Here is a 13,376-nt window from a genome sequence, read left to right on the forward strand (position 1 = left end):
GTCTATACTGATCTAAATGTTCCCAAATACTACCCTTAATAATTTTCTCCAGCATCTTACACACTATACTAGTCAAACTGACTGGCCTATAATTACTAACATCCTCTTTCCTACCTTTCTTAAAAATCGGTGTAACATTAGCTAACTTCCAGTCCTGATGGTATCTCTATGTACCTAAGTGACCTATTAAAAATTAAACTAAGTGCCTCAGTAACACAATCTACACCCTCCCTACGTACCCTAGCATATCTCTCATCAGGACCACTTACTTTCTTAACATTTAATTCCAAAATGTACTTTCTAATGATCCTTGTTTCTATATTAACCCAATAGCAGCGGGGATCATGTTTCTTAATGGTCCCCCCAAGCGAAAAAAATGAGAAAAAATCACCCCTCACACAAACCATTTCATAATATATATCAGAGCATTTGTGATCAGATTATGTATCATCTATTTTGGGGGGTTTAAATCATGGCACAAATTTGGCCCGCCGCTGCTACACGGTAAAGCCACAAATTTGGCCCATCGCTACTACGGGGTTAATATTATCTAATACTTCTAAGCTACCTATTGTGCTACCTGAACCGAGGCTTCCTAGATTTTCCTTAGTAAACACTGAGGAAAACTGTTTGTTTAATAATTCTATCATGTCCTCATCCTTCTCTGCTACTACCCCATCCTTCCTAAGAGGTCCAATCCTATCCTGATTTTTCCTATCACTGACCTTATAATAACTAAATAATGTTTTGGGATCTTTGCTCCCATTTCTAGCTAATTTGATCTCTGACTCCCTTTTACTTCTCTTGATAATCGTATTTAGGTCGTCCCTAATCTGTCTGTACCTAATCAAGCCAACTTCCTCCCCACCGTTCTGTAACTTACTAAAAGCCCTCTTCTTCTCTCTGATTTCCCTACCCATCTCCTGAGTCCACCACAATGGTTTCCTACTTCCTTTCCTAATAGCCATGTCTGGTATGCACTGTGCTACAATTACCTTCATTATTCCCCTGAATGTATCCCACATCTCTTGTGCTGTCTTATCTCTTAAAATTTCCTTCCAGTTCACAGCTCCTAGTTTGTTGACGTTTTTGAAAGTGGCGCCGCAATTGCTGAAGAAGTGGATTCTCATTTGACTCTGAAAATATTCTTAATCTCTTATTTACAAAACTAGTCACGATACAGCATTTGTGAATTGTCTAAAATTATTGAAATACGGCTTACAAACTATTTATATCGACAAATTCGTTATGATTATCTTCTTAAATGAAGTTTGCAAAATGATCTTTACATGGAAACGAAGCCTTATTTACAAAGCTAATCATTATAATTTATTTATAAAGTATCTAAAAATATAGAAATCCGACGTAGAAAGTATTAATACCAATATATTACACATGGTTGTACTATGAATGAAGTTTGGATATGACGTTTACATGCAAATCTACAAATCTAACCAATACAAATTAATTACGAACCATCTAAAATCACATAAATCTAACGTACAAATCAACCAATACATTATAATATGGTTAATTTATTTATATAGAGTTTTGAGATGATGTTTACATGCAGACGCTCGCTTGACTCCCTCTCCCCGCAGCCCCTTCCCCGAGCAGAAGGTGAGCCGTCCCTCCATTTCAATCCTTCTCCATCGGCGTTAATGGCGTCAATTTCTCCCATCTAGACCTTGATTATATATTGTCAGCGCCTCAATACTTAATGGAGATACTATTTACTGCTAATGGCCTCCGTAATAACCCTTAATTTGTCCTTTTCCTCCAGGTGACCGCTGCCTCACCGCCACCATGGTAAGTACCTCTCCATATTTTGTCTCCCTTTCCTCCCTTATTCCTCTCCTTTTCCTCCCATATTCCTCTCCTTTTCCTCCCTTATTGCTCTCCCTTTGTTTCTCTCCCTTATTTCCCTTCACATTCATCCCTATTAAGGACTTTATTATTTCCCGCTCATATTTCTCCCTGATTTTCTAACTTGTTCCCCCCGTTTTCCTCCCTTATTTCCCTTCCTTTTCCTCCCTTATTTTCCTCCTTTTCGCTCCCTTATAGTATATTTCCCTTCCTTTTCCTCCCTCACACTTTATTTCCCTTTCTTTTCCTTCCTCATTTCTCACCCATCCTCTCTTGTACTGTATTTCCCTTCCTTTCCTCCCTTATTTCCCTTTCTTTTCCTCCCTTATTTCCTTCCTTTTTTTCTCCCTAACGTGTATTTTCCTTCCCTTCCCTCCCTTTTCCTCCCATATTCCCTTTGCCTCCCTCAATATCCCTCTGCTTTCCTCCCTCCCTTTTTTCCTTCCCTTATTTTCCTCCCTAATTTCCCTCCCTTACATGATGTTTATTATACGCTATGTCGACAAAGAATGAGATAAGACTTACACTGAGAACAATAATTAAGATGTTCGTGTTAATCGAGGCCTTATTTTATGTTAATCGCGTCGTGTTATTTTTTTTCCCAGCCGAAACAAATCATGGAGATCAAGGACTTCCTGCTCACGGCGAGGAGGAAGGACGCCAAGTGTGAGTATCCTGTCTTATTTTCTCTCCCTTTCGTCCATTATTTCCTTCCGTTCTTCTTTTGACCTGTAATGCTTTGTATCGCTTCTTAGGTCCTCCTCCCCTCGGTCCTCTCCTTATTCACACACTTCTTTTCAATAGTACAATTTTCTGTTTGTTGCTGAAATTACTTGTTGCATTGTCTAATATCCCTTCCTTTCCCTCCTTTATTTCACCCATAAAGAGTTGCCATGTAGGTGATAGTTAACCCTTAAGGGGCTATTACACTGGGCAAATTTTCCATGTATCTTCAGTTATACCACGATTTCCGCTAGCATGGTTTTCATTTGTTTCTTGTAATTTCTACTACTGATGTTAAGTAATACCGTCGTCCTTCTGTGAAATCTACCATAGCTTTGGAAGATCGTGGACATGTCAGAAAACTACGGAAATATTGGAACCATGCCAGCGGAAATCGTGGTTTGACTGAAGATCCATGGAAAATTTGCCCAGTGTAATAGCCCCTTTAGACGGTGGCAGTATTTGAAGAGTACCTAGCTCCCCCGAAATGAGTCTATATGTACTCACTGCCGACCTTAGGACTGTAGCATAAATAATATAGTTACACCACATTAAGACTTAACTCATCTATATATAGATTTTACGGCAATCTGGAAGTATTGTTATATTTCTGCCATACAAAACTGACAGAACTTTGGGCCATCTATACATAGTTCCACTGCCGTCTAAGGGATAAAAAGTTCTTAGAGGAGTGTAAGAGGAATATGTTTTCTCGAGATGTGAACCCCTGGATTAAACTGCCGGTAAGGGTCGGCAGTAGTGCCAGCATTAACTCTTAAAAAATGACTTGCTGGCATGTAGAAACCCTAAAGAGAAGAGGTACCCACTTATGACAGCTAACTCTTTTGCCTCTCAAGTAATCTCTAGGTATACAATCACTAACCAATCCCAAGATAATTTGTGTGCTGCTTATGATGGCCAACTGGAAGGGTGAATGGGAGGCATGTCTGGAGAAATAATGTTTTATTTGAGGGTATTTGGTCTTTACGAGGACGGAAGTAACTGTGTGTGTGTTTCAACAGGGAGCTACACAACTAAGGGGAACTTGCAGATATTTATCTATATTAGCACCCATCATGTTATTGGTATTTATTTAGTTCAACACCCATCACACTGCAGAATTCGACAGTTCAAATATTTTGCCTTATTATTCATCTTTCAGTAAAGGTGCTGTAAAGCTCTGCCAATTTAAAGAACTAAAATATATGCCGTTACCAAAATATGAAGGTACACATGGTTAGAAAATATCCTAACCATCAACTAACTAACCGGAGCAAACCTAACCGCTGCACCACAGACCATAGCCACCACCCCGAGTGAGTCCTATGCATCGGGGACACTGGCATGGTTATGTTAGATTTTCATAGGTTAAGTTAGCCTCTGACCATGTGTGCCTTCATGTTATGGTCAGAGTATGAATGTTTGACCTTTAACCCTTTCTTTGCGTGCGGTGCGGACGTGACTATCCCCTCAGGCGCAGTCGGGCAGCCCAATGGGGGGTCTCTTAACTTCTGTATCTCAAAAACTGTTCATCACAGCTAAAATCCAAAAACACCATTGGAAAGAGGAGCTCCAGATCTATAGGAGTTGGTTATGTATGCCTCTCTTGCGATCGTACATGCACGTTCAGGGAGTGTTGAATGTTAACACTTACGTCGGTGCGTGTGGGATGATCAGCCGTATTGAGGGAACTGCGGACATCTTTTCTTCAGATTCTGGCAAGGGAGTATTGCCAACTGCAATATTTACAACTATTTGGTCAAAGAATCAGTCAGGTGATAGGTGAAGCTATGCAAAAATGCAGCTATATTGGGCAAGAACATCCACCATTTACTCGTCCGTAGATTTGCTGCGCTGGGCTGATATGATTTTCCACCAAATTTAGTGAAGAATCCACTCAATTGGCAATCCTGTGTTGTGAGAATTAGTGTTGGAACACTCATGCAGGAGATTTGAGTGCGGGTGGAGCTCGCAGCGAGCGTTTAGCACCACCAGCAAATACGCCTAACGCTCGCTGCGAGCGTTTAGCAATGAAAGGGTTAACTATAATATGTAGGCATGTTTAGTATTTTGAGGTGGCAGAACTAAATGGTTAACCCGTCCGCTGTGATTGGCATGGATTTGGCCTTCACTGGTAGCCTAATTACATATACTCCCAGGTCTTTCTCCACCTCTGTGTTGGGTAGTGGAGTGTTTCCCATGTGGTACTGGTATGCTGGATTTCCTCTCCCAAGGTGCATGACTTTACCTTTTTCTTCATTGAATTGTAGCAGCCTTTTTTTGTTCCATTCCTGTAGCTTGATGCCTTCTTGTAGGAAATCTGCAGCCAATGGGTTAAATAGGAGTAGTGGTGCTGCAAAACTTCCTTTGTGATCACCTGTGCGCAATTGAGTCAGAATTCGCTAATAGTGATCCCATGAATACGATGGTGCAGGTGTATGAAGTGACTGAGTACATGACTGATGACTGAGCTGTTGTTTCTGGACGGTTTAGGCAATTAGATTTATGTCCATTCCTCCCACTTCCAGCGGTGAAGATAAAGAAGAACCCCGATAATGTCAAGTTCAAGGTGCGCTGCTCCAAGTACCTGTACACCCTGGTGATCAACGACCGGGAGAAGGCCGAGAAGCTGAAGCAGTCCCTCCCCCCAGGTGGATGCCCCCTCACCCTTGTTGTTGGCTCCGGCCCTAGAGGCAGAGATGGATAGGACGGAGGATTTATTTATTTTTTTTTTTTTTTAATTTCTTTGGCTTTTTTTAATTTATTTATTTATTTATTTGATCATATAAGTTGCAGTAGAACTTTGATTCACACAAAATATACTCGTAGTTACCAGAGGAACTCATGCTATATGTTATTAACCCAGTAGCAGCGACGGGCCAAATTTGTGGCTTTATGGTGTGCCAGCGACGGGTCAAATTTTTCCCCAGATATAAGCCCCAAAAATAGATGATGCATAAACTGATCACAAATGCGTTGATATAATATATTATGAAATGGTTTGCGTGAATGATGATTTTTTCTCATTTTTCTCACTTAGAGGGGCCTTTAAGAAGCATGATCCCCGCAGCTACCAGGTTAATCATAAAGGTTGCAGTAGAACCTTGATTCACACAAAATATAGTTACCAGAGGAACTCGTGCTATTTGTTATTAAAATTCAGATCGTGTTAATGCAAATTCATCACTCGGTTTGTGTTAAATGAGGTTTTACTGCAATGTTCTTTATTTGCTATTTGCTTCATATTCTGCATGTATATATACTTGTGTAAAAGTCTTTTCCAAGACAGTGAAAGTCAGTGGAGTAACGTTGATTTATCTCATAGCGAAAGTATTCATGTAAAGTTGATCTTGGCCTTAAAAAAAGTTCCAAAAATTCAACTTATACACAAGGATTCATGAGACTTACACTGGGGATTTTATTTCCTTATGTTGTTTTGTATACTAAAGCTTAGATTCCATAGAGGTAGATTTTTCTTGGCAATTTAGAATCCTTGTTGAATTTCTTATATTAGTCTCCATTTTGGCTTTGAGGCAAGAGTAGTGTAGTGCTGGGTCCTTCAGGGTACAGGCCACTAACCTTTGCAGGGAATGTAGATACAGAGGCATAATACACAACATGAAGAAGAGCCTTGATTTGGACTGTGGTTAGGTATAAATCCACAAAAAAATAGTTAAATGAATAATGAGTTAGTCTAAGGGAGTGTAGACAGAGTAGAGGCTTCCTTTGACTTCCCTGTGCTTGAAATTCACACAAGGCATAATAGGACAGTTCTGATTTATATTTATTTTTACTGCTGTGATCAAGATATATAACTGGAATATCCATTATGGTATATATATATTTTTTTATACAGTAATTATGACACTAAAGGATTTTGTACCAGATGACAGAATGCTCAATTGCAGACTGGAGTTTGCAATCCACCTCACTATTAACATCTCTTCTCCCCTCACACACACACCCTCACTCTTCCTACCCCATGTGACTTGCTTGATAAGGGGCTGCCATGTCACAATGAGTATAAGATAGCTGTGTATTTGTCTGCAACAGTCTCCACGTGCATAAAGATATTCCTTTACTATAGTCCGCTTCAGCATGCCAGAACCAATGCTCACCCGATGGCAACAGCTTTATTTCCATACCCCTAACTTGCTTACTGTGAATCATGCAAGCAGCACCATTAGTGATTTTTTCAACTGTTATCAATTTTATTATCGATGAAGAAAAGTAATTGATTGCGTTATTTTCCTCCGGTGGACAAAAGTATGGCGATAGTACTTGTTATAACTTTTTTGTTCAGCTTCCTTTCTTATGGTGTTGGCCGGGCTATAAGTCTCCCACTCTTGACCATCATGTACGCTCTCCTCCCAGATGTTCGTCCTTCTCATGTCTTCCTCCACACACTGGCTCTAGGTCTTTAGTTTCTAGCTGGTTTCCTTCCTTCTACCTTTTCCTACGCATCTCTTCTGAGTGCATGACCCTCCTCATACTCAGAAAAGCCATAGAGGTAGAGGGAGGAGGCCAGCTGAAAGACTAAAGAGTACTTGGAGACAGTTTGAGGAGGATAAACATTCGGGCGGAGAGAGTACACGATCGACAAGAGTGGGGGAGATTTATAGCCTGTCCAACCCCATCAGGGAAAAAAAGAGCATGTTCCATAACTGTATAAAGAAATGGTGCATCTCGACTCGTCAAGGCACTCCTGGTGAAGCTGTTGCAGTATGGTGGACATTGTTTTTGTGACTCCCTGAGACTGGGTGTAGCTTATAGTGAAATCAAATTGTCGAGTCTGTTTTGGCGTTGGCTCCTGTGGGTCCATTTCTCCCCTCTGCTCTGCCACACAGTCCCAGCACCTATTTTTTCCTCTCATATGTTACCTATAGCTTACATATGAGAGGAAGAGATAGGTGTTGGAACTGTGTGACAGAGCAGAGGGGAGGAAAAGACCCGTGGGAGCCAACTCCAGACCGTCCTCGACATATTTGGAAGACTATAAGTGTGTGTTGCTAGATTAAGGTAAAGGCTGTGTTAAGTTGGCAGTGTCAAGTGATAGAATGTTGTACTCATGATTGGTGGAGTTTTGTTTAAGTTAAGCAGTTTTAACATAAGATTTTCAAGAGGGTAATGATGTTAACTCAAGCTGTTCTCCTTACTGGGTATTCCATCCTCTGATTATTATTATTATTTTATTTTTTTATTTTTTTACTCGGTGGGAAAGGAAAACAACTTAGCATGATAATTGAGCCTTCCAATCCCTAAATAGGATATGTTTGCCAATTCCTAAGCACAATTCCAATTAGTACTCCTATAAGGAAAAAATATACTCTAAAACAAACCTAAGGGATTAAAGTGCAATGTCAAAATAATGATTAATTGAAGGAAATGGCCAGCGAGGGAGGGAATGTGTAGAGAGGGATTGGTGGTGAGCGGGAATTGTTGTCAACATGGACACCAACAGTTTCAGTTTGGCTGCGCTGCCTGTGAGGTTGTGGCAAAGCTAACATTCTTAATTACTGAACCTGGATTTGGTAGTTATGATATTTCATTGCTTGATCTTAATCTGCAAACCTAAATCTTATTGAACTCAAAGGCTCATATAATCATTAGGTATTTGATGGGACAGCTGCCCATTCATGTGAGGAAATTTACTAGTTTCAAGCAACCTGAGAGCTCCTGGTATAATTATATTAATGATGTATTGTTTTGTTTCAGGTCTACAAGTGAAGGAGTCAAAGTAAAGTAATAATGCAAAAATAAATTCCCTATTATTTCCCCAAGTTAATGATAAGGTGGCAAGGTGTCAGTTTTGTGGTTAACCAACACAGCTTCATATTCCTTAGGCAGGAGGTCATGACCTAGGATGAGGCTGAAAAAAACTATATCATATAACCAAATATATTGGTGCAGAAAATTTGAGCTCAGCTGCGAGCCACTCTTGAAGCCTCTGAAAAAACCTGAGGTGGTTTGTTCACCTGGAGACAAGTGCCAGGTGCCAGTATATTTATAAGTGGTGTGTATGGAGTGGATGCAACAGTATCTTTAAGTGATGTATACATGGAAAACAGTACATCCCTCGTGAAGTAGGAATACATTTTTAAATATTGGAGCAAAGGAAGGACAAGAGAGAAGCATGAACAAAGGGAGGACTTACTCTCTCGTGAGGGAACTGCAGTAAACAGGTGCTCTAATATTAATAGTAACAAATAAGCCGGCAAGTGTACAAGTACTGCATTGCCCAAATTTATCTCAGGTGTCATAGTTTTAATTGTACAGCGTTGACACACTTGGGAGGCAATGGGAGGAAATAACCACTGCCTCAAAAAAGTATTTGTTGATGATGGGTGAGTAAATTACTTGCATCCCTGTTGAGTGCAAGGTTGTAAGTTTTGATATCATAGTAGCACAGTGGGAAATGGGGTTATTGGTGAACATTGTTGATATTTCCACTACCAAATTCAGAGCATGCAGCTTACTGTTGTACAGCCATGCCCCCTTTTCACCTTGGTTTCACTTGGTCACCGTGATAGTGCATCTTTTGTACCATGTCTTACCTCTGTCTGTGGCGGAAACATTACACTGATGATGGAATGCCTCAGTAATGCCTTGGCCAAACTGATGCCTCCTCACCCTAACCCAACTTTGAGGTGTTCTTTGAATGTTCTCACATCCAGTCCATGCATGCTGCTCACACCCCTTGCTCTTACCTTGGTACCGTCCTCTCTGTACCTACTTTTATATCAATTATTCTGCTTGATGTGCTTCTTCTGCACCAGAAATGAGTATTGTGTGAAGCAAGTACCTTCACATCATCTCTGTTCTCCAGTTGTATCCCAGTCAGCAGTATTTTTCCATGTTTGGCTCAGGTAGCAGGTTATGCAAAATATCCCCTGCATGAATACTTCATTTATCCTGTAAGCGTGAATAGTTTTGGAACCATGAATAAGTATTTGCATAATGTAGCTGCAATAATATGTCATTCATTGTTTACACCAGTTTGTGTGTGCTTGGGCCAGCTATAATAGCTTTGGGTCTTGTGTTAAGTTCCCAGTTACCACTTGCTGGTAACATGGCAATCACATTGGTATATTGCTCACACATTGGTTGATGTCACCTATGAACTGATAAATGGGACATGTGAGTTAGCTTGAGTTTATCACATTCTTCATCAGTAACCCATTCCCCACAGCAGAAAGGGTTCATAGCTACACCATCTGATCACATGCCAGTCACATCTGCGTTTCAAGACAGTAGAACATGGACAGTCATTACATCCCTATCCAAGATGCACCTTATTGGGATACAGAGATTCCCTTTCTCAACTTCCAACCTGAATAGTGGCACACATGGCTGCCTCCATCCTGATAGTGGTGAGCAGTGTGGTTTCCATATGCCATTTCAAATTTTATTTGGTTTTCATGGTTATATGTGTGCTGTCACCCAGTGCAGGGCATGCACAGAGGATTTTGAAAAGGTTATTAACCCAATATGCCTCCAGTGCCCAGGGATTGTTTTAGACATACTGAATACTATTACAGCACAGGCTGCTCTCTGATAGCAATGCCAGAATATAACACCTTCCTTGATCATCTTCACATAACCAAGGAGCTAGAGTCCTAGACTATAATATATAGAGGCCACTCACCATCATGTCATGAACTTAATTGTTGCAAGTTTAAGTACTGAAGGGTCAGCCAACCACAATGCATAACCGTTTAAAAGAATCAGTTGCCTCCCTTTTTACACTGAATAATGCTAGTTAATGAGTCATGGGCTGTATGTGAATCTGCCTCCAAAACTGAACTCATCCTTGCTTAATAATCAAGTGCATTGACCTTTACTAGAAAGGGGACTTTTAATTGGGAATTTAGTGAATATGAAGTATTATGGAGCTTTAGATGAAGTCATCAAAGTGGATTGCACAATTGACTTTGATGCTCCGTGACTGCATACTGAAGCTTAGTTTGTTCCCATAGGACTCAGGTGCAGGTTCATTTCTCCTGTCAGTGGTCAGCGCCAGCACTAACACTTGACATGGCAGCGTTAGGAGTGTACTAATACACAATTTTTCTTTCAGGTCTGCAGGTCAAGGAGCGAAAGTAAAGTAATACAAACCTTTCCTGCAGATAAATGAAGGGACATTTCCTGTTCCAGTACTTGCCTTGTGAAGAGCTCCTTAAGTATTATAACCATGGGTTGAGTGGAACAGTCAATGTTTGTGGTGCAGTATTTGATCGTGCTGTCATATTTTTTGTAACCTCCACGTCTAGGATTGGTTGTGACGGGCGTAGCACAGGCTCAGTAGAGGGCGTCCATGCATGTGTTGGATCAGACACAAGCTTCATACTGGCAGTCTCCTTTCATCATTGTCAACCATTTATTTCATAATATACTTTCCTAATTTGTGCTTACATAAAGGAAGTTTTTGTATTGACAGTGAAATTGATCATGCGCATTTAATCAGTCAGTCCTAAATATGTTAACTCAAGGTGACTAATTCCTCAGATGTAAGAAAATGTTTTTATTTTTTATTTAACATGCCAGGTCCTGATCCACTCACTGTAAGGGAATGCCATTCACTGGTGTCTTGGGGGAGGCCTTTTCTCTTGCATATTTATATTCAATTATTGTGTGTGCTGTGGTGACAGTCATACGTGCATTGGTTTTGGTGTTAGTTCCATGCCATCACTTACCCTTGTTCTTATAACTTGCTATCTTTCTTGGCACATAATTACTGTAATTAACATGAGTAAGATTTCAGCATGCATCCACCTGCCTGAGTGGGAATATGACCCAAATCATCTGTCACAGAATGTCGTTTCTCAGGCATTTTGCTGATTCCGTCATCCCGGTGCCGTTCTTTGAGGTGTACACTTAGCAGAGCGTGATGTAGTGCATTAAAAATTCAACTTTGAAGAAAGAATTAAAAGCATCAGATGTCTTGTTAAATCTGTGGTAGCTGTGCCAAATATAATTCTGGAAATTCAAAGAAATAAGGATTTTTAGTATATTTTATTATCCATAAATCTCTCAGCATTCAGTGAACTTATAAGACCCCCCCACTGCCCTTACCATGTTTACATTGTAACTTACAAAAATATGCAACAAGTACATACACATTACAGGAGACAACAGAATACCCACGAGGATGAATGGATTTTCGGGAATAATAAGACGACATATTTTGTAATTTGAACGTACAATTACAATGCACAACAAGTCCCCAATGAAAGGAATCCGTTAATACCAAAGACAAAACTAATACACAGGTTGTAGAATGGACGGTAAGTAGGTGTTTTAGGGATGCTGCATGTATGGCGGGCATGCCTGGTGGAAGTTAGTAATAGTTGTGGTAGTGTGGTGGGGCAGCACTGTAGCCTGTTCTTCTGTAGTGACTTGCTATATAAAGCATCAGGAGGAGAGGGTGTGTGAGTAACAAGTTCATTTTCTAGTGTGCACTGGGAAAGGCAGGCTACATCCCAAGAGGAACAAGATATGAGTTGCAAGGGAAAAACTACCCTTGGTGCACCAAATATAAGGTCGCTTTTCCCTTGCAACTTACTTCTTGTGCTGTGCAGCCTGCCTGTCATAGTGCAAACTAGAAAAAAATGACTTTGTCCCTTATGCCCCTTCTCCACCTGACACCTCTTGGGTTAGATGAGTGGATCGCTCGCTTCCCAGCTTTATCGAGGGTTAGAGCCCCAACAACCGAAAGTATATTCCCCGCTCTCTGAATTTTGGAGACAATATATAGAAGTATGATTTAAAAGGTCACAAAACTTCTACTGCACCTCTGGCTGGAGCAGATGGAAAGGTGATGCCTCTCCCTTGCTTCTCTTGGAGCTGTGAGGCAGAGTACTGAAATATTTCTTTCATATAATTCAAGTAATTTCTCAAAAAGTATAGCAATTAAGAAAGCATTGCTACTTATATTTTTTAGGGAAACTTGACGTCTCTAGTTTCTTCATGTTGCAATTTTATCAAGCTGATGCAAAGGTGAATAAAATGAGGCTCAATGCTAAGTGACCCATACCATTGTATTAACGAAGCACACGTTTCAGTTGTATCGGCCTCACTTTTGGCAAAAATAATTTTTGAACTAATGTTGACACAGTCTAGAGAGTTTATGAGGTAAGAGTAACCTGTGTTATTTGCTTTATTCTTAATGCTGGCAGGAAGGCAGCGCTGTATGGTGTTTGCTGCTCAGCCAGTGTTATGAAAATAATATAAACAAGGATTACTCGTGCCTGACAGGCTACTGGAACAATGTGTGCAAATATTTATCAAACTTGCTTTTCTCGAAAAACAAAGCATCAAAGTGATTGTTAAAATATTATGTACTGTGGATTAAAACGTGTTGGAAGCCTAAATTCACTACCTTTGGATCTGCTTGGTTAAAGAACAGCAATAAGAGCCTGGAAATGCCAGGCCTTCCCTACAAATAGTTTTGTTTTGCAAAAAGTACAATGATGAGCATTGCTGTCGCTAGATTTTCATTATAAACTTTTTTAATTGTGAATTAAACATCACGGCACTGTCTTAACGGCTGGTTTAGAGAAGCAAAGGAAGGTATTGCCTTTCAGTCTGTTCCAGGCAGAGGAACCAACGGGCACAGTGCTGCACACTTCCATCTTAGAAAATGGAAAGTTCCTCATTGTGATGCGCAAGAACAATAATTTCCATACAGTAACACAGTTAATCACTATGCAAGATTTACCCCATTAATAGCTAGCCTGTTGGTGTCATTCTGGAGGCCATGGAATGAAGCTGGAGCCCAGTGCAAGGTG

The 13,376-nt window shown here is 40.4% G+C and overlaps 1 protein-coding gene across 2 annotated transcripts; it reads left to right on the plus strand.

Moving 5' to 3' along the window:
• Positions 1–1,538: 1,538 nt before the first annotated feature.
• Positions 1,539–11,590, plus strand: LOC126988058 (60S ribosomal protein L38). Of its 2 annotated transcripts, none has more exons than XM_050845860.1 (5): positions 1,539–1,620; positions 1,784–1,809; positions 2,472–2,532; positions 5,118–5,240; positions 10,667–11,590. In XM_050845860.1, the coding sequence occupies exons 1-5, from the start codon at positions 1,557–1,559 to the stop codon at positions 10,690–10,692; spliced, it is 300 nt and encodes a 99-aa protein (XP_050701817.1). In that variant the 5' UTR covers positions 1,539–1,556; the 3' UTR covers positions 10,693–11,590. The 2 variants fall into 2 exon arrangements, with proteins under 2 accessions (XP_050701817.1, XP_050701816.1); XM_050845859.1 differs by lacking the exon at positions 10,667–11,590 and adding an exon at positions 8,305–8,350.
• The last annotated feature ends 1,786 nt before the right edge of the window (positions 11,591–13,376 follow it).

This window comes from Eriocheir sinensis, chromosome 67, assembly GCF_024679095.1.
Source record: "Eriocheir sinensis breed Jianghai 21 chromosome 67, ASM2467909v1, whole genome shotgun sequence".
NCBI classification, from domain to species: Eukaryota; Metazoa; Arthropoda; class Malacostraca; order Decapoda; family Varunidae; genus Eriocheir; species Eriocheir sinensis.